The sequence below is a fragment of the Haliotis rufescens genome, unplaced genomic scaffold (assembly GCF_023055435.1).
Source record: "Haliotis rufescens isolate VD_foot unplaced genomic scaffold, xgHalRufe1.0.p SCAF_7, whole genome shotgun sequence".
NCBI lineage: Eukaryota > Metazoa > Mollusca > Gastropoda > Lepetellida > Haliotidae > Haliotis > Haliotis rufescens.
Window position 1 is genome coordinate 43438882 of NW_025964361.1, and position 22302 is coordinate 43461183.

General features: G+C 39.7%; 2 protein-coding genes across 4 annotated transcripts in view; one reads left to right on the plus strand and one right to left on the minus strand.

Moving 5' to 3' along the window:
* The first annotated feature begins 173 nt into the window (after window positions 1–173).
* LOC124132688 (multifunctional protein ADE2-like) lies at window positions 174–14438 on the plus strand. Of its 2 annotated transcripts, XM_046496743.2 has the most exons (9): window positions 174–329; window positions 2075–2272; window positions 2589–2767; window positions 4946–5153; window positions 9202–9371; window positions 10062–10239; window positions 11230–11388; window positions 13612–13879; window positions 13924–14438. In XM_046496743.2, the coding sequence occupies exons 1-8, from the start codon at window positions 317–319 to the stop codon at window positions 13773–13775; spliced, it is 1269 nt and encodes a 422-aa protein (XP_046352699.1). In that variant the 5' UTR covers window positions 174–316; the 3' UTR covers window positions 13776–13879; window positions 13924–14438. The 2 variants fall into 2 exon arrangements, with proteins under 2 accessions (XP_046352699.1, XP_046352700.1); XM_046496744.2 differs by lacking the exons at window positions 13612–13879; window positions 13924–14438 and adding an exon at window positions 12923–13041.
* Window positions 14439–18036: 3598 nt separating this feature from the next.
* LOC124132689 (serine/threonine-protein kinase DCLK1-like) overlaps window positions 18037–22302 on the minus strand; it is an 89606-nt gene continuing 85340 nt past the window's right edge. For both annotated transcript variants that reach the window (XM_046496746.2, XM_046496747.2), the window contains exon 16: window positions 18037–20727. In XM_046496746.2, coding sequence (XP_046352702.1) covers window positions 20620–20727 — 108 coding nt within the window. In that variant the 3' untranslated portion in view covers window positions 18037–20619. The remainder of the gene's footprint in view (window positions 20728–22302) is intronic.

The following is a 22302-nucleotide window of genomic DNA, read 5'->3' on the forward strand; positions in this document are numbered from 1 at the left end:
GAGCGTCGCAGTTACATACCGCGACCAGTCTAAATGGAGACAAATATTCATCCGCAATTTAGCTTCTCGTTTTACGCATGTGTCGTTTGTTACAATACTGTTTTGAAGCAACACTTATTGTAAAATTGTTGATATATAATCACAACTGTCAGAAATGTTGTTTTTTAATTCACGTTTTTAACGGAGCTTTATTACTTAGCGCATGTGTAGCCTTGTGACTCGTCAGACCCACGTGTGGCAGTGTATTAACGATTGGTGTGTGCAGGTGCGGATGAGACGTCTGATTTCAATAATCTGAGTAAAATTTGATATCATCATGTCGGGAGATCGTGAGTATTAGTGTGAAGTATTTGGTTTTGATTGTTATTTGAAGTTGTCATCAACTGTAATTTGTAAACGATGCTGTGTTCTTTTGATTTTCCCGCTACCAACAACGGTATAACGAGGAATGTTTGCGCACAATGTAACCATAGGTCGTTCAGTACTTCTATCTATTGTGTATTAAAGTAAAGCATTGAATTGCTATGATCATCTGTATTAGGAAATAAGACCAATTTGTATTTTAACACTAATTATCAATTTATTAACTGACAATTTTATTGTCCTCATTCAGTGTTGAGGGTCAGTGTAGGGTCAAAAGTTTTGCATGAGTGATCACTGGATGTTATTGTAATGTAGATATTGTGTCAGGTAAAAGTAAACTGTAGCAGCTAAAATAGTATGTATTAATCATCTTTAAGAGTGCACTGTATTAAACTTTACATGACAATCCGTATTTACTTGTGTATGTTACAAATTTGTTTTGTTTTAAAAAAAAACCTCTACAGTATAGGACTAGGAGTATATCATCTGATCATGGTGTATATACTTGCTTATAGTAACTAGGCCTGTATTATTGAAAACGTTTGAACCAAGTTTATTCTCTATTACTTGAACAAGTTGATCTCTGACAGCAAATTTATCTTGTTTTGTATGGTTTAATAAGCACCCATGTCGTTTTTATCTGATAACCATATTTTTTGCTTTGAGACTTACACATTTTATTGAATATATATAGTTGATTGGTTGATTTGTTGTGTAACGCCGCACTCAGCAATATTCCAGCTATATGACGGCAGTCTGTAAATAATCAATGCGGACCAGACAATCCAGTGATTGATGCCATGAGCATCGATCCACACAATTGGGATACGATGACATGGTTCAACCAAGTCAGCGAGCCTGACAACCCGATCCAGTTTTTCGCCTCTTACGACAAGCAGTCGCCCTTTTGCGGAAAGCATTGGTTGCTAAAGACCTATTCTAACCTGGATATGAATATATATAGGAAAAAAACCTATATAATTTTGAGACCCGGGGGTCACGGGTGGCCCAGCTGTCTAAGGCGCCACAATTCGCTGTACAGAGTTGAGTTCCTTGGGCACGTCCAAACCCTATTATCTGGGTTCGAATCCTGGTTTGCCCCGATTTTGTTTCTAGGTTTGTCAGCACTATACCCGTGCTTGTTGGTTTCATCAAAGAGGTAGACGTCTAAGACTCTGCATCTCTTCAGGCTTTCCTCCCACATTAAGCTGACTTAGTGAGACATACCGTATTCAACGTAATAAGCGCCCACAGCGATATTTGCCAATACATTGGCTAGTGAACAATCCCAATAAGCACTCCTTCCGATTGATCATTGTACACAAGATTTATTTATTCGCGAAAAATATGCACTTGTGTGTTATATGCACCCTTAATTATGGGCAATTAAATTCTGGCAAAATATATCTGTCGTACATAAACATTTTAGGCTGTCAGCATAAACCACAAAATTTATCTTTCAACTCACCAAAATAATATTCTAATAAGAGCCCCCTATTTCTAATTTTGAGAGAGCCCAGGGCGCTCATTACGTCGAACACGGTAACTGGAATCCTGATCAAAGCGGCGTTAAGCTCATTTTGAGACCCATGTAATGAGATGATTCACTTTATTTGTTTTTGATTTTTTACAAGTTTATGTCTGAATATTATGTATACATGTATAAGGTCTGTCTAGTAATACGGCGTACACTTTACCCCAATACTTTCAGAACTGAAGCTTGGAGAGAAGATTATAGAGGGCAAGACAAAGGTTGTCACAAGTCTGGTAGATTTCCCCAATCAGGTCTTGCTTCAGTCGAAGGATCGGATCACTGCCGGAGATGGGGCACGTGCCCATGATATGGAGGGCAAGGCTGCAATCTCCACAGCAACTACAGTGGCCCTCTTCAACCTGCTGAATAGTGCTGGTAAAGATCAAATGTGATTGTACATCGCTACATGAGTAGGAGACAAATATTGTTATCTCACTGATTCTTGATTCGCCAGGACCCCTTGTTTGTGTGTTCTTGCTAATTGTCAGTGATGGTGTGTTATCATTCCCCAAAGGGGATTAATCGTTACTCTTGTTATCAACCACTGGTTTACATTGTCCAGAATTATTGACTATTTTTGACTTCATGGTATGTGTTAATTCTGCAATTGTCTTATTGAATTAATCTTGCAAATGAGATATCCCTGATTTATGTTTTCTTCGAAAATAACGTCCACAAATGTCTTGTTCAGGTGTCAAGACTCACTTCATCAAACAGAACAGTGACACTTCTTTCATGGCGTACAAATGTGGCATGATACCAATCGAGTGGGTCACTCGCCGGGTTGCTACAGGATCCTTTCTCAAGAGAAATGCTGGCGTGAAGGAGGGTTACAGATTCTGTCCCCCTAAGCTGGAGACCTTCTATAAGGTAAGACTTCAAATCAAAGCTCTTCTCTATGGAGATCTATTGAAACTATCGAAATATTCGATCCCTCTCACTCCTGTTTTAAGAGTACTCTGGAGTTGTAGGTGCGAGACTGGAAGTGAACTGCTATTTTCACTGTCATAGTAGACCCGTGAAGATTCAGGGGTAGAATAGGTCTTCAGCAACCCATACTTGCTGTAAAAGGCGACTGTGCTTGTCGTAAAAGGCGACTAACGGGATCGGGTGGTCAGGCTCGCCGACTTGGTTGATACATGTCATCGATCCCAATTGCGTGGATCGATGCTCATGATGCCAATCACTGGATTGTCTGGTCCAGACTTGATTATTTACAGACTGCCGTCATATAGCTGGAATATTGCCGAGTGCGGCGTTAAACAACAAACATACAAACAAACAAACAAACACTGTCGTAGTCATTGCCTGTGCATGAACTACACAGATTTACCCCAGGTACCTTCCTATATACCCAGTTTGACAAATATCCGTGAAGATCCGGATTATAATGAGTCTTTTGCAACCCATGCTTGTTGTAGGAGGCGAGTAATTGGATCGGTAGGTCAGGCTCGCTGACTTGGTTGATGCATGTCTTTGTATTCCAATTGCGTGGATCGATGCTCATGATATCAATCACTGGATTGTCTGGTCCAGACTCAATTATTTACAGACCGCCATCAAATAGCTGAAATATTGCTGAGTGCAGCGTTAAACAATCAAACTATATGCCCACATGTATCCCAGGTATTATGTGGCAAAATAGGTTCCCATTATTGTTTTCTTGTGGTGTAAAAGCTGATGGTGATATGGTAATTAAGTGTTTGACCTGGCTCATTGTAAGACATTGTGTCCAGATGGCATTGATCGATCGCAAACTCAGCCATGGATCATCCTAATGCAGATTCCAATTATTTACGGACTGTTGTGATCTGTAGTATTATGACTATTCTGTTAAACAATATCTACTGACCAATGCTAAGCTCTTTATCATATGTATCGGTACGATCTAAGTGGTCTTGATCTGTGTGCTCTGAGGGGCGGTCAGGTAGCCTAGTGGTTAAAGCGTTCGCTCGTCACGCTGAAGACCCGGGTTCGATTCCCGACATGGGTACAATGTGTGAAGCCCATTTCTGGTGTCCCCCGCCATGATGTTGCTGGAATATTGCTAAAAGCGGCGTAAAACCATACTCACTCACTCACTCACTCACTCACTCACTCACTGTGCTCTGTGTGGAGAGTGGAAGGCCGCTGGTTTGATCCCTGACCACATCACATGAACAGACGTTGAGAGATGGTACTTGTTGTTGCCCTACCTGGCACTCAGCGTTTAAGAGATAAAACACGGACTGGTTGGCTTGGAGTCTGTACAATGTGTCTGAGTGGATTATCCATGTTAAATTGCAGCATGGTATTTCAGTGGGCTAGCATTATGAACCCGGCATTGGTGCGCGCACACACACACATGCGTCAGCATGCACGTCACTATATAAGTGCAATAATCTTAAACGCGATGTAGGGGTGGTCGGGTAGCCTAGTGGTTAAAGCGTTCGCTCGTCACGCCGAATACCCGGGTTCGATTTCCGACATGGGTTCAATGTGTGAAGTCCATTTCTGGTGTCCCCCGCCGTGATATTGCTGGAATATTGCTAAAAGCGGCGTAAAACCATACTCACTCACTCACTTAAACACGATGTCAAACCCCATTCCACAAATAAGCGTGATAAGTCACACAATGTTACCTGTCTATTGTCTGTAGTAAGGCATTGGAGATACAGTGGCCATAGTGCTTAGATCGCTCTGTGCAAGGTGACATCAAAGGCAATATTGGAGATACAGTGGTTATAGTGCTTAGATTGTTCTGTGCAAGGTGACATCAAATGCAGTAGTCAAGTGCTATGTGTGAGATTGAGACAATGTCAATATGTAATTAAGGAAATGATCTTATCACCCTGCGATCTAATGAAAGTGTAGCGGCCATAAAATTTCCGAGTCCTGTGATGGGATTCGAACCACGGACCTTCTGAACCGAGGTCGGACGCCTTGTCCACATGACCAAAGAGGTTAACCCCGTCAGCAAGCTGACAAGGTAAGGATGTCATCTGTGGGATGACTCCACGCCCTGCTACAAAAGCATAACATGAAGTCCCACACGTACCATGCTTACAGGATGATGAGAATCACGATCCACAGTGGTCGTACGAGCAGTGTCTGGCAGCCAACATGGAGGTGGGAGGAGTGAAGATAGGGCGCTACGAAATAGATGTCATGGGCAAGATGACTGTCGCCGTCTTTGAAATCTTGGAGAGATGCTGGGCTTCACTAGACTGCAGCCTGATTGATATGAAACTAGAGTTTGGTGTGAGGTCCGATACAGGTGAGGAGGATAGTTCTGAAGTGTTGGTCGCAGCAATAATACCCTATAGGGTTCAATTTAAGGAACTTGATTTAACTTGCACCAGGTGCATGTTGACATGAAAACTATGTTGCACCAAACTAAACCTGGTTGCACTCAGGTGCCATATATTTATCAAAGTTGAAACATAGGCAAGTCTGCTGCCAGTGTCACATAAATTGAGGACATATTGCTGTGAAACGTAACAGGAACATGTGTACATAATCTTGAAGTACAAATCTTGAAGTACAAGACCCGTGAAGATCCGGGGTGGAATAGGTCTTCAGCAACCCATACTTGCCGTAAAAGGCGACTATGCTCGTCGTTTAAGGTGGCTAACGGGATGGGGTGGTCAGGCTCGCTGACTTGGTTGATACATGTCATCGATCCCAATTGCGTGGATCAATGCTCATGATGGCAATCACTGGATTGTCTGGCCCAGACTTGATTATTTTACAGACCGCCGTCATATAGCTGGAATATTGGTGAGTGTGGCGTTAAACAACAAACAAACAAACAAACTTGAAGTACAAATACTTTGATGACGTCAAGCCTCAGAAAGCATGACATAATATACGTAACAGGGATTAGGGATGTAGCATGGTAATAAACTCTAGAGGTATTGAGTGTGTTCAAAGTAAGGACTAGTAAGGGTTATCGGTAGTCCGACACAAGTTTGAAATGCACATGCTGCATATAGACATAAATATTAGGTTGCATGTTTCAGTAGTAGGTTGCACTTGTACATGTTTTATGCAGCTAAATGGAGCAATGTGGATTAGGAAATAAACATGATCAAGTTTTTCAGATTTGTGGATGTTACTGATTGTTGAATGCTCTGAAGATCTCTATTTCAGGGTTCACTCTAGGAATTTCTGACATGGGCCTTTTATGTGAAAATTTTATATATCCTAGAGGTACACTCACACTTGCCCATACAGCAGAATGTGAAAATGCTCCATTGTATTTGAAAATGTGGGCCTTTTTTCATATTTAGGGGTTGAAATTATCCCTGCTATTTTTATTTGTACTCACTCATAGGCAAACTCTTAAAATTTATGGCATCATAATACAACTGAGAGGGCAGTGGGTGCTGCAAGGAGTTCTAAGGGGCTGCATGTCACTGTGCAGAGTTGCTTCCCTTAGGCAGCCAGTATCTCATGAGTGTGGGTTCGAAAACTATGATTGTGCCCTGATCATTATCCTTGATTTGTCAGCACAACATCTGTGATCGTGAGTTACACCAAGGTTCACCGTCCACGACCACTATCACTTTCTACTAGCGGTAATTGTCAAGAATGAACAATTGAATAGTGGACAATGTCATATTCTCCCATAACTCAACCGCCCGGAGAGCAGAAGGTATGGGGTTCGATCCCCGACCGTGTCATACCAAAAGATGTTAAAAGATGGTACTTGTTACCCTGCCTGGCGCTCGTCATTAAGGGGCTAAAACAAGGACTGGTCGGCTCGGAGTCTGTATACTGTGTCTGAGTGGGGTATTCATGTTAAACTGCGGCATGGTATCTCAGTGAGCTAGCACTATAAATCGGCATCAGTCCGGACTAATACAAGCAGCCACACAAACACTTTCAGTCATTCCCACCTTGTGAGGATTCCAGGGAGGAATAGTTCTCCAGCAGGCGACTGTATAGATCGGATGGTCCACACCTGATTATTTACAGACCTCCCTCATATAGCTGGAATGTTGCTTAGTGCAGGGTCAGACATCAAACAGACAGTCTTGGGCATCCGGAAAGAGTAGATCCAAAGTACACCATATTTGTTATGGCTGACTAAAATGGGAATTGGATGATTAGAATGCCTGACCTATTGTGTGTTGTAACGTATCGGTGTGGACAGTTGGCCACTAGCATTTAATGCCATGACCATTTACATACCTCAGACTGTGATATATCTGTTATACTGTTCAAGGCAACTCAATCTCACTATTTACAGGCTGGTGTGATATAGTGAATATCACCCAAGTGTCTTTTAATATCAAATCTATCAACAGAAGTTGATACAAGTTTATAACTCTAAGGCATGTTGAGGAAACTTTTGATCGATTAGTTTTGATTTATTTTGTATCAAAAGACAGAAGGGTGATATTTTATTTATCAGCCAAAGTCATTATTCCAACTTTTTTCTGTTTGTAAAAAGTACTAACCAGTGTCTTGAGTGTAAAAAGTGCAGCTAACCAGCTTCAGTGTGATAGAGATTAGTGATATTTCATTTTGACATCATGGTAACCAGTGACATCACAATGGTCTGCAAAGCATTGTGATACAATTTCGTTGTAGCGATATACTTAATTTCTTACACACCTGTGGGTGAGAAACCCATTTGAGATAACTGGTATCAAACATATGTGTGAGATCGAATTCCAGGCCCGTGATTGGCTACTCCATGGTGATGACCTAAGGTCAGATGATGACGGACTACTTTTCTGATTGTAAGTCATTGATAACTTGCTCGTGATTCAGTCGAATGTCCACCTTCGCCTTGTTGAACCACAGGACCGTGTAATTAATAATAATAATAAACAAACTCGTCTTCGTCTGCGAATTTGTTTGTTATTATTATCAGTTACATTATCTGCTGTTATGTCAACGTTATCATTTTTTAGAGTGTAAACCCTCTGGATGCCACAGCAACACATATGTCCCTCCTCTTCAACCCTCACTTCGAAGTCGAATAAAATTCAAAATACATCACGCAAACTAATACACTTCGCAGTTTTGAATTCACTCTTCTGTTTATCATTTGCTGTCATTTTAGGCCAAGCAAAATAAGTGGAAGTGACTTCTGAAAATTAGGTATATTGTAAATGTAGCCAAATCACAATTCACAGCGTTATTTACTGTGTGTTTAGAAATCTACATATTGGATATTTACTCGAATAATTAAAGTAGAAAAATAGCATATTAGTGATCACGGGTATCAAATCACTAATGATAGTACTGAAACATCGCTGATAAGCCTAGAATCGTTTAGAATGTTTTGGAAAATACGCATTCACGAACACCGAAGTGTACGTCCCGCCATATTGGATTGTGTTTACAAAATGCAGGTTATGAGACGCCTATTCGATCAGGTATATTTCAAACTCAGATGCTATACATGCATCCCTGAATTCCTCATATATTTTAGAAACAAATGACAAATTTGTCACCAATGCAAATTATCTAGATGAAATCATGCGAAATAAATTAGGCTAAATCACGCACAACAACGACGGTAGTTATCTGCATTTCTGACTAATTCTCTTTATTACATTGAAAAGAATGGTAAACAAATAACAGTACGCAGATTGTCAGAATGTTTCTGATTACTTACATGACACATTTATGCATATACGATCCCTCAATCAACGAAAATCCTCCTGTGGAAATCCTGTGTACTGTTGTCAGTGTACACGCCATTTTGCAAAAGTCGATCACTGTTAGTGATGTCATACGGAAGTCAACATTGTTGTACATATTTGGTAATTTCTTTGAGGTGTAAACTTTTAATTCGGCATCCAGCGTGTTATTTGCTATTGTCTTGTTTGCATTATCATCATCGCCTTGAAAATCCACAGATATGGCGGAAACCTTTTTGGGTAGGGTCACATTATTTATGAGTAGTAAGCAGTACATGGAACGACGTCACTTATGACAATGGTGTTATGTATTAATGCGCCACTGCGATCATGAGAATATACAAAATACATCTATCCGATGTTAAAAAGGTGCGATTTTAGGGTGTGTAAGAAACAGATTACTGTACTTGTGCCTGTCAGATACCATTGATCTTACACTGAGTTGTTACAAAGCGTATCTAATACGTTTTGAAACAACTCAGTGTAAGATCAATGGTATCTGATAGACACTCGTGTTGTAATCTCTATATCTCCTTTGGAAGCTGTAGTGATATACTTAATATCTCCTTTGGAAGCCAGTTTTGGATGATAAATATCTGTAACATTTCTAACTACATCACTCACTTGATTTCCCCACAGCATCACCATCATTGTTGTATGTTGCAGGTGAGATTGTTCTTGCGGATGTAATTGATAGCGACTCGTGGCGACTGTGGCCAGCGGGCGACCGGCGCCTGATGAAGGACAAGCAGGTTTACCGGGAACTGAAGGAGGTGACCCAGGAGGCGCTGGACATGGTCAAACGGAACTTCCAGTGGGTGGCTGAGAGAGTTGAGGTAGATGGAACTAATATTAGTGCTTAGCATACACTTTATTGTCCCCCCGTCATATAATAAGGGGGGATATAGTCGACGCCCCGTCTGTATGTCCCGTCTGTCCATAATCATTTCATTTCCGGAGCGCATCTCGAAAACAGTTCATTATTTTTCAACAAAAACAGATATATCAAACTTCCTGAAGTGGTGCCTTTTGCTATTTAAAAGTTTTTGGCATTTTTTTAATCATTTTTTTTTTATTTCCATGAAAATAATTTGTACTAAGTCTCATAAGGGGGTGGATTTCGTTTCCAGAGTAAAACTCAAAAAACTTAATATCTTTCAACAAAACAGATCCTAAAGTGGTGCCTTTTGCTGTTTGCGGATTTTGCATTGTTATTTTTCTCACTTTCCATTGAAACATTTTGGACTTAGTCTCAAAAGGGGCTGGTGGATTTTGTTAGAATGTTCATAGTGGTAGTGGTGTGTTTGTCCTGACCATATCTCTAAAAGTAATTGGTATTCTTTCATGAAACTGTGCACACACTGTGACCAGTGTGTCAACTGGTCAACTGGTGCCTCAGATTAGATAGAAATACTCTTATCAAGTTGGACTTAAAGTAACAGTCAGAAGATTTTTTCTTTCTGGCTTTTGACAACATTTTGTAAAAAAAAAGACGGATCAGAATTTCAGCTGTTCTCTTCTTCCAGAAACTTTCACCCAAACCCCACGCACGTGCTGTAGTTATCATGGGCTCCCCCACCGACTCTTCGTTTGCGGAGAGAATCAAGTCTACCTGTACTGCGTACGGCGTGCCATGTGAGCTGAGAGTGTCGTCTGCCCACAAGTCGACAGATGAGGTGCTTCAGATCCTAGCTGAGTATGAGGGTAGGCCTTGGTGATCTTTGAATATTTGTCTTCCTTCAACCATGGTCATATCATTTGATAATTATTTAGTGTGAAGTTTACATGATGGACAGTTTTTCCATTGAATAATAGGTTGGTCACATGACCAAGAAACTGACGATCATACGTTTTTCTTGAGACTGTATTCTAAAAATGATGTTAACACTTGCGGACCAGTTCCACATTTCTGAAGGATCCTGTAGGACTGTGTCCAGCATGAATAAATACAGAAGCGTTCTTTCTGATCATTGAGCTCCTTTAATCTTCCACTCAGAGTTTTAGACAGTCACAAGGTCCAACGTTCATGGAGTTTGGCTCTCACTCTATCAAGGTTCATACTCAATGAACTCGGGTAAAGTGAAAGTCAATTCTTAAATAAACCCAAATTTTGAGAGCAATCTTCCTGAGGCAAGGAAGTTAACTGACTCTAAAAGTCCAGTTTCCGCCCTTGCCGAACTGGGCTGGAATTTCTAGGCTCAATCGTAGCGCCACCTTTGGCTATTGCTAGTTATGTACCTTCTATGCCCCTCCTATTGACCAATCAGATTCCATCTATCATATCACTTACATTTGCTTAAAAACAAATGGTGGCGCCCAGTCAAGACGATCTGATCGATGATGAAGATATAGATTGTAATAAAACAGGTCTTACCTCGCAAAGTGCATCAAATCACGTGAGCACCTTAATTAATAACATGAAAAGATTTGGAATCTGCACGTTGAAATCCATGTTGTTTATGAACCGGATGTTGATTTCGTTACGAGATTGTGATTGGACTATGCATAGACTCATTAGTCCAGCCAAAATGTAACTCAATAATTCGAGCCTAGTTTGGCAAGGGTGGAAACTTGACTTTTACAGTCAGTTAACTCCCTTACCTCAGGGGGATGGAGAGCAATATGTCCAATTAAATGAAAAGATTTTCTTATGTGCAAATACCCTCTAAGAACATCATTTGTTCCCGTTTTCAGGAGAGGGTATTCCAACAGTATTTGTTGCTGTGGCTGGAAGGAGTAATGGCCTGGGACCAGTATTGTCTGCCAACTCAACATGGCCGGTGATTAACTGCCCCCCAGTCACAGGGGAGTGGGGGGCACAGGACATCTGGTCATCGCTACGGTTACCATCAGGTAGGATTTGTCGCCTTAATAGTTTGATATTGACCCATGGGGGTTCCATTTAAGAATATAGATCCCCAGCAACCTATGTTTGTTGTAGTAAATTGGGTGGCCAAGCTCGGTGTCATGGTTGATTATTAGTCATCGTATCTAAGGTGACATTTTTTGTATTACTAGGTTTACGGATGCACCGATCTTACAAAGTCCAAATGATGAAAAAAAATCAAAATACAAATGACTCCTTTTTTTATTACTGCCGCTCTTCACTTTTAAAAATGCATAAAAAGTCCCCCCCCCCCCCCCCCCCCCCCCCCCCCCTCCCAAAAATGATTTCATTTCCTCTGCTAGTGTAAAGCAAAGGGAAGTCACTCTGATATTTCTCGCTGGGATCCTTCTCTAATACCATCAAAGCTTGTTAATGCAAAGCGCAGTGGTGACCAGTTTACCCTTTCAACACTGTTGGCCAGTACACGAGTCAGCGCAGGGTTGCCCGGCCAGGTCACGTGAAAATAGTTTATAATTTTATTAACCTACCTTTCATATAATCTATCCCGCGAATAGCTGCAAAATTGCTGATGCGGCGTTAAGCAATATTTACTCACTCACTTCATATAATCTATCACATTTCGCAATGTCTGAAATACGTATTCCATTTGATTTTATCATTTTTTATCAATAGATTAAAAAATTATTCACTATTTCCCGCAATGTTATTGAAAATAAAATTCTCGGACACACTTCGACAACGTGTCCTCATTGAACATGTCAAACAGCAAAATAAAGACACGATGTCTTTAATGCCAAAATATATGCATAAGAAATCTTTGTCACAGCTCGTATCCTAGCACTATACATCCATGAAGTTCCATATTTTTAATATAGATCGCGATTTCATGCTTAAAACATTCAGAATAACATGATTTAACCTAACTTTTTAGGACAAAATTCAAGTAATAAAAAGCTCTGAGGCTTTTTTTCTTTTCTTTTTTTAAATTGGCCTACCTCACTTTTGAAATGAGTTTAAAATCCGTGGACCAAGAAGTAAAAAAAGTGTCGCCTAATGGATTGATGCTCAGGATGTCAATCATATGATTCTTGTTGGGTTGAGCTAGGATTGTTTTGAAAATAATCATTTGTTCCAGACGAGTGTGGAAAAAATAGTTTGTCCTCATAGTTTAATGGACATGTCATATACCGGATTATCTGAAAATTATGTGTTGTGAACAACACTGAAATTGTTTGGATCCTCCTTTTACAGAAATAAATACGGTGTTTGCACACCCACCCTCCCCCAAAGAATAGTGAATATGTTAGGTCCTTAAACCTTCATGGTCAGTGTTGTCAGTCAAGACCATCAGAGGAAGATACGAAATATATATCACTTTGGTGTATAAATCATATTAGTCACTATCTCTTCTGACAGACCTTGGATGTGGAACAGTCCTATCTTCATGGTCAGTGTTGTCAGTCAAGACCATCAGAGGAAGATATGAAATATATATCGCTTTGGTGTATAAATCATATTAGTCACTATCTCTTCTGACAGGCCTTGGATGTGGAACAGTCCTATCTTCATGGTCAGTGTTGTCAGTCAAGACTGTCAGAGGAAGATATGAAATATATATCACTTTGGTGTATAAATCATATTAGTCACTATCTCTTCTGACAGGCCTTGGATGTGGAAAAGTCCTATCTTCATGGTCAGTGTTGTCAGTCAAGGCTGTCAGAGGAAGATATGAAATATATATTGCTTTGGTGTATAAATCATATTACCGTATTCGACGTAATAAGCGCCCACGGGCTAATATGTTGGGTAGAGAACAATCCCAATTAGCACCCCTTCCGATTGATCAATGTACACAAGACTTATCTATTTGTGTAAACTACGTGTGTTATATGCATCCTTAATTATGGGAAATTAAATTCTGGAAAAATATATCTGTCGTATATAAACATTTCAGGCTGTCAGCATAAACCACGAAATTTACCTTCTTTCAACTATGTTTTTTTTTCACCAAAATTATATTCTAATAAGAGCCCCCTATTTCTAATTTTGTGAGCGCCCTGAGCGCTTGTTACGTCGAATACGGTAGTCACTAACTCTTCTGACAGGCCTTGGATGTGGAACAGTCCTATCTTCATTGTCAGTGTTGTCAGTCAAGACTGTCAGAGGAAGATATGAAATATATATTGCTTTGGTGTATAAATCATATTAGTCACTCTCTCTTCTGACAGGCCTTGGATGTGGAACAGTCCTGTCTCCTGAAGCTGCTGGTCTCAATGCTGCTCAAATTCTGTCCTTGTCAGATCATGTGATCTGGAGCAAGCTACGTGCGAAAAAGCTCAATACCTGGGTCACGTTAAAGACAGCAGATCGCAAAGCAAGAGATGACAAGTAATCACAAAGTGGAGTGACACATTTTATCAAAATTTATGTCCTGTTCAAGATGTTGTTTTGTATTTTGTTGACTGACATTTTGCATAGACATTATGGCGTCCCAGGAGAGACAACTCATATTCAAACATAATAAATAAAGAAAATATTTTGATATTTCATTGACCTGGACAATTTGAGATCACTTCGTTCCTTACATACAGTCTTCACAAGATATGTTTTTTAAATATCCTGAACAAGTTTATGCTGTAGATCTGAAAATGGTTTTGTTTTTTCATTGATTAAGTATTGTTACATGACTTATGTTTCTGAGCAGATTTGATCTGTTGATTTGGCTGCCATTACTATGTGTCAAGTATTTCTGAATGAGATTATATTTCTGTGCAATCATGAATCATTTGTCATCTTAGGCAACGCATCAGATGAGGTTGTAAGAGCAGACGTGTGAACCATCTAGTTTCTGGAAGTGCACATGCTGTAATTAATTTTTTCCAAATGTTTGACATTTTGGCATGCATGGAAATAAATAAACATTTTTGCAATAAAACATTTTATGTTCAATAATGTACCTGTTTGACTTTGACCCGTTTTGGTGAAACAGTGGATTGAATGGTCAAGATGGCCAACATGAATCACATATAGATGCATTAAAATGTAGTTGAGTCCACTCATCTGAACTTAGTTTTATTTTCAATCCTTTTTCAGCTGACTTGTTAAAAACACCATGTAAGAGTTTATTGCCTGTGTTGTCAGGAAATTCCGGAGCAGACAATATGCCATTACCTTATGGATGTAAGAAATGACCATCCTCGATTATCAAGTGTATAATATGTTCATGCTATTATGATAAATACCATGCACCAAGAGGCGACTAACCGGATCGGGTGGTGAGGCTTGCTGACATGGTTGATGCATGTTATTGTATCCCTATTGCATGAATCGATGCTCATGATGTCAATCACTGGATTGTCTTGTCCAGACTGAATTATTTACAGACAGCCGTTATCATAATGTACCATAATCGAGAATTGAGCTGACCTGGCAGATTATAATGTAACCATGGTAACCTGAAAGTGTGGAACCATCTTTATTCTTCCAACCACGAGCAACAGTTAAGCCACCAGTTCCACTTCCAAACAATTTTCTTTTGACCCGTGAAGATCCAGGTAGACAATAGGTCTTCAGCAACCCAAACTTGCTGTATTTGGAGACTATGCTTGTCGTAAGAGACGACTAATGGGATCGAGTGGCCAGGCTTGCTGACTTTGTTGCTGTCACCGTTTCCCAAATGCGTAGATTGATGCTCATGATGTCACTCACTGGATTGTCTTGTCAAGACACAATTATTTACAGACCGCCATCATATTGCTGAGTGAGGCGTTAAACAAAACAAACCAACAATTGTCTTTTTATCCTGTAGGCTTACTTAATAACAGCCAGGGGACATTGGGGTAGCTTAGTGGTCAAAGCATTGACACGTCGCACCGAAGACCCGGGTTCAATTCCCCACATGGGTACAATCTGTGAAGCCTACTTCTGGTGCCCCCCCCCCCCATTCACAATATTGCTGGAATATTGCTAAAAGCAGTGTAAAACCATACTCAATCCTTCACCAATAACAGCGAACATATGGTCATTTAAAACTACTGCATTGAGATGCCGAAAAACAACTGATTATATACATAATGTCTGAGCTACAATTGCAGACTGCGGTATAAAACAACTCACTCACTCACTCACAGACAGGTGGCCGTTAGGTTTGACTGGGAGTATTTCATTAGAGGTTGAGTCGTGGGTAGCCCAGTCATCTTACGGTAATGAAAGTTCATCCCTTAGGCATTCCAGAAACCTATGATCGAGGGTTCAAATCCTGGTTCACCCTGGTTATGTTTCTAGGTTTGTAAGCACCATACCTGTGCTCCTGGGTTTCACCGAAGTGGTAAACATCCAAGACCTGCATCACGTGGGGCTTTTCTTCCACAAGGAGCTGATGATAAAACTGGAATACTGTTCAAAGTGTTGATAAACCCAACTCAATCGCTTACTCAATCCTGATGATTTCGTCTGTATATCAGCAATACAACAGGTATTATATTTGTGGCCCAAACATGATTTTCAAAAGGTGGGTTTCGAACCCTATGAAAACTCTTCCCTACTCCAGCTCCCACCCAACCCCCATATTATGGGTGCTACAGCCTGATATCTTATTGACAATTCCACCTTAATATATTTTTTAATACCCCCTGGTATGTACTTCCTAGCTTGTTTTTCCGTCTGACTAATTTTTTTGTCCAGGCCATTTCTCTAAAACCTATAGGTATTCTTTTATGAAACTTTGCACACAGATGTATCAGGCTGTGAACAGGTGCATTTTGCTATTTGGGGACTTTTAAAATTTCTATTTTTTCCGTTTCATTGGCAACAAGTTTGACATTTGGGTGTTTGTCTGGACCATGTCGCAAAGAGGTTTTCTTTCATGAAACCATTTCATTTTTCAGTGATAATCCGGATCTTTGCTTATGCAGGGGCGGTGGGGTAGCCTAGTGGTTAAAGTGTTCGCCCATCGTGCCGAAGACCCAGGTTCAATTCCCTTCATGGGCATATGTGTGAAGCCAATTCTGGTTTCCTTCGCTGTGATATTGCTGGAATATTGATAGAAGCTGTGTAAAACCATACTCACTCACTCGCTATCAATCACTGGTTTGCCTGCCGCAGACTTTATCATTCATGGCTAACAGCTTGGGTATTGATGTGATGACGTTCCGTCACCATCACAGTTGACAAGAAGCTTTAATCTCATTCAGTTCAGTTCTTAATGGGGGCGGTCAGGTAGCCTAGTGGTTAAAGCATTTGCTCGTCACGCCGAAGACCCGGGTTCGATTCTCGACATGGGTGCAATGTGTGAAGCCCATTTCTGGTGTCCCCCGCCGTGATATTGCTGGAATATTGCTAAAAGCGGCGTAAAACCATACTCACTCACTCAGTTCTTAATGCTCGCTCCAAAGATCTGACACAATAAAAGACAACTGTCCTGCTTGATGACTAAAGCTTTATTTGCAATGGAAGTAAATCCCCTGGAAATCATGTTTCTGTCATTGTTACTATCAAATGTATGACAAAAGCGTCTGGATAATAATACAGTTTAATTTCCAGGGGTACATTAAGACCTTAAATTATACAACATGGGAAGATCTGTAGATGATTGTATATAATATACAAAATAAATTAAGTAGCAAAATATTTGTACATGCAAATAAAATATACAATACAGACTATAAAAACTTTGAAAAAATGTTCATAACAATAAGCTTTATAATTATCTTTTAGTATAAATCTCGAGAATAATTTGATACTGTTTTGTGAGCAAAATGCAAATAATAAATAATTGATGGTTTATTTCAAGCACTTTTCTACTATACATTACATTGTAACAACAAATAGATTAATAATTTCACCTCACTGATAAATCTTCATTTATATTTACAAAATGCCCATAAACCCTCTAGACTCAAATCAGTATCGTCGTTCATCAAAGGCACAGAATAAAACAATTTTGGTTTGTATCTGTTATTTGGTACATCTTTTCACTAACATTGAAAACATTCTGAAAATGCACATATATTGCCATAGAGAATATTCACAAAAGTGTGAGATTCAGTTTTATGAAACAACAACAACTTACTTGAATAAATGGAAACATCATGTCTTATACTTAATTAATTTGTTTGGCATGACTAACTTTCTTGTTTTATTAATAAGATTAACCAAATTGTACAAAAGAAACAATACTGATTATATTTCTTTCTGTTAATTATTTTTGATAAAAAAATATGTTGACACATTTCTCAGACTTCAATTTTCATAAGAATATTAATCTTTTTCAACTGTGACAATATTTTCTTAATATATTTGCCTCATTCACTTTGTACAGAAAATGTGTACCAACATGGCAGTAGGTCTATCAAATTCCATAAACATTCGTCATCACTCGCGCCTTTCCGTAACCTGCAAGGAGACTCGTCCCCCTATCGATGAATGTTATGTGTGAAAATACGACAAACCAATCAGAATGCGTGTATGATTTCAAGTTCTTCATCAAAGAATCCCTCAGAAATAATTTTTGATTTTACATATGTCTTGCATCTAAAAATATACCAAAGACACAGTTAAAGGTGTTCAATCATACTGTATAACTTTGCATGTCCCAATGTGCTTTAAATTGCATTTAAAATATATATAATCTGTGGGGAAATATATGTGAACCATTATGCAAGGAGTTGACAATTGTTTTAGGTATGCCCGTTTGCGCTAAGACAGAACCCGGTTGCAAAAATGGCCATGAGAGGGGAACGAGTCGCTATTCAGCTTGTCCCGGAATAACACGAGTTCGTCACGAATGCTTCCATAAAAAGTGATGCACAAACATTACATCTATTTTGGTTTTGCTAATTTGTATAATATGACAGAACTATGCATGGAAATGTTGAGCCACGTAATACTGAAAATATTTGGAGATCAGACTGAAACAATAAATGTAAAGCTATGTTCATGACACGAATGTAGCGCACCAACATACAGTTGGACTTCAGGAAAGTAGTACCTGTCATGAGAGGTCTGATCCCCAACATGAATGTAGCGTACAAACATACAGTTGGACTTCAGGAAAGTAGTACCTGTCATGAGAGGTCTGATCCCCAACATGAATGTAGGGCACAAACATACAGCTGGACTTCAGGAAAGTAGTACCTGTCATGAGAGATCTGATCCCCAACATGAATGAAGCGTACAAACATACAGTTGGACTTCAGGAAAGTAGTACCTGTCATGAGAGATCTGATCCCCAACATGAATGAAGCGTACAAACATACAGTTGGACTTCAGGAAAGTAGTACCTGTCATGAGAGATCTGATCCCCAACATGAATAAAGTATAAATTTGACAGCTTCACGTTTAAAAAGTAGTGGCTCTCATATGAGTTCCAATAGGTTACATACAGAAGTGCACAGACACATTGTTACTCTTCAGGAAAGCAGTACATGTCTGAACGAATAGGAAATCCTGAGTGGTCTGATCTCTGACATGAATAGGCATGTGCACAATTAAACATACAGTTGCTCTTTGGGAGAGAAGTACCTGTCAGCGGAAAGGAAATCCTGAGTGGTATGTTCTGTGCCCTGAAAATGGTGCACAGTGTTGCTATTCAGGAAAGTAGTACCTGCCATGAACAGAGGAGATCCTGAGGTCTGATCTGGGAAGTTAAGACACGGTCCTGTAATATACAGGTGAAAAAAAACCAAGTGATAGCAACACTGCAATAATGTTAATACTAACGTTTATTTTTTTTTATTCAGGTTTTCTGGAAAATGTTACAATTTGTTTAGAAAATGCCAAACATTATTGCCATGCCATCCCTTATTTCTTTTCAATGTATATATGTATGCATATGTTCATGAATGCCCCCTGACCTTTGGTGCATGAAGGTGCCGGTATATATCTAGCACTCATAAAAATGACACGTGAAAGCAATCGTAGAAATGTGAAATATTTTAAAATGGTTGTGACTAAAAGATGTCATGTTCAATCTATTATTTCATTTGTTTTATTTTTATTGAAAATTTGATGTACATCTATCCTTCTAAAAATCTCAAAGGTGACAGTCTAAACATATATCGGGAAATTTTGTCACATGGTATGTCATTCTCACTGATAAATACGATTCTTCTTCATGATGATTAACTTTGCTCACTGACTTTAACAATTTGACTTTAAACCAGTGCCTTGTCTCAAATAACTGAAAAGGAGGTCATCTGTGTTTCCTGAGATGAGACCAAACACTCTAGCTTATATTCTTCAGTTATTCCAAATTTAAAAAAACCAGGACAGATTCCAATCACGTTATTCCCTAAGTAAAGATAACAACCGTTCTATGCCGCATTACCTTTGGGAAGATGTTCAGCAACACCAAGCAGAGGAGAAAAACATTCATGTAGCTACATAAAGCCATGGGACATCTCATGGTGGCACTAAATATACTACTAAAAAAAAGTTAAGGACCACCTGATTCTTTCATATTACTATAGATCATCTGTCATGCCATGACAGACTAACACACTACTCAAAAGAAGTTAAGGATCACCTGATTCTTTTATATTACTGAAGTTCATCTGTCATGCCTGACAGATAAACTCACTACTCAAAAAAAGTTAAGGAACACTCAATTCTTTCATATTACTAAAGTTCATCTGTCATGCCATGACAGACTAACACACTACTCAAAAAAGTTAAGGATCACCTGATTCTTTTATATTACTGAAGTGCATCTGTCATGCCTGACAGATTAACGACAGTGATATGAAAGAATCGGGTTGTCCCCAACTTCTTTTGAGTAGTATATATTTGCTATGGGAATTATTAAACTAGTGATAATGGAATGAAAGTAGCCAGACAGAGCCATGAAGTTGTTTGGAGACATATACAGCACTGATGACAGAGGAGTATCATCTTCAAAAGTTTATGATGTCAAAGTTTGAATATTGTGTGCCAAGAACAACAAAAGATTGAAGACAGTGTTTCATAATTTGAAACAGAAAGGATTGTTTAAGCCACAGTAATATGTAACAAGAATATCCAGAAGCTGATTGGCTCAGGATGGGTGAATTGCACACAACACCGACCAATCATCACATTGCTCTTATGGGTGGATGCAAATGGACAACCAATGAGAATGCTTTCTTGTAATTCTCAAGTATATCCATTCAGTGTTCTTCATAACCTGTCCTTGTCGGACAACTGTCAGCCTTGTATCAAGTCATCCATCTCATTGGACTGTTTGTTTACTTGTCACCCAATCAGAATACTTCATCATCATCAGCAGTCTCGGATCCCCGGGGGTGGAGCGTGAGGGGGGCACCTCCTCTCCCCTGAAAAAATCTGGATCCCTTGTCCAGTGCCGTTGTCTGAATAGAAAAACACATTACGGTGAGTAACAACATTGTTAGCATTTGTGTTTATTCATAATGAAAGTGTAGTGGATAGAGTGTTGGCCTGGAGAGCAGAAGGTTGGTGGTTCGATCCTAGGCTGCATCATACCAAAAGATGTTCAAGGTGGTACTTGTTGTTATCCTTCCTGGTGCTCATCATTAAGGGATAAAACAAGGACTGGTCAGACCGGAGTCAGTGGGGTATTCATGATAAAATTGGGGCATGGTATCTCATTGGGTAGCCCTTTAAAACTGGTATTAGTAGTACCACTGATTGTTGATTGTTTGTTGTTTAACGTCGCACTCAGCAATATTCAAGCTATATGACGGCGATCTGTAAATAATCGAGTCTGGACCAGACAATCCAGTGATTGATATCGTGAGCATCGATCCATGCAATTTGGATCGATGACATGCATCAACCAAGTCAGCGAGCCTGACCACCCGATCCCGTTAGTTGCCTTTTACGACAAGCATGGGTTGCTGAAGACCTGTTCTACCCCGGATCTTCATGGGTCTATTAGTAGTACCAGCGCACACACAAGTTGAGCTGGCAGATGGTCACTATCCAAACGCTATCCAGTATTCATCTTCAGTAGCTATTCATAAATTCATTTTTTACTGGAAGAATAGATTATGTAGAGGCTACCCAGTATCCTGCGCTAAAATCTGTGAGTGTAGTCAGAATGTATAAGAAAACATACAACTTTATGGATAACAACTTGTGGTTTATTGCATATATTCTCGCACCTTTATCAAGCTGGAGTGACAACAACCAAGTGAATGATGGTCTTTACGCATGGCATGTTGTGATAAGCAGAAGATTAACATTTACAACAGGTAATAGATAACAAGTAGCATACTGTTGATTGGATCAAGCCAGATGTACAGGAAGAATAACAAATAGCACACAGGTAGTGAAGCACACAGGTAATCAAGCCAGATGTACAGTAAGAATAACAAATAGCACACAGGTAGTGAGTGAGTTTGGTTTTACGCTGCTTTTAGCAATATTCCAGCAATATCACAGCGAGGTACACCAGAAATGGGCTTCACACATTGTACCCATGTCGGGAATCGAACCCGGGTCTTCGGCGTGACGAGCGAACGCTTTAACCACTAGGCTACCCGACCGCCCCACACAGGTAGTGAAGCACACAGGTAATCAAGCACACAGGTAATCAAGCCAGATGTACAGGAAGAATAACAAATAGCACACAGGTAGTGAAGCACACAGGTAATCAAGCACACAGGTAATCAAGCCAGATGTACAGGAAGAATAACAAATAGCACACAGGTAGTGAAGCACACAGGTAATCAAGCACACAGGTAATCAAGCTAGATGTACAGTAAGAATAACAAATAGCACACAGGTAGTGAAGCACACAGGTAATCAAGCCAGATGTACAGGAAGAATAACAAATAGCACACAGGTAGTGAAGCACACAGGTAATCAAGCACACAGGTAATCAAGCCAGATGTACAGTAAGAATAACAAATAGCACACAGGTAGTGAGTGAGTTTGGTTTTACGCTGCTTTTAGCAATATTC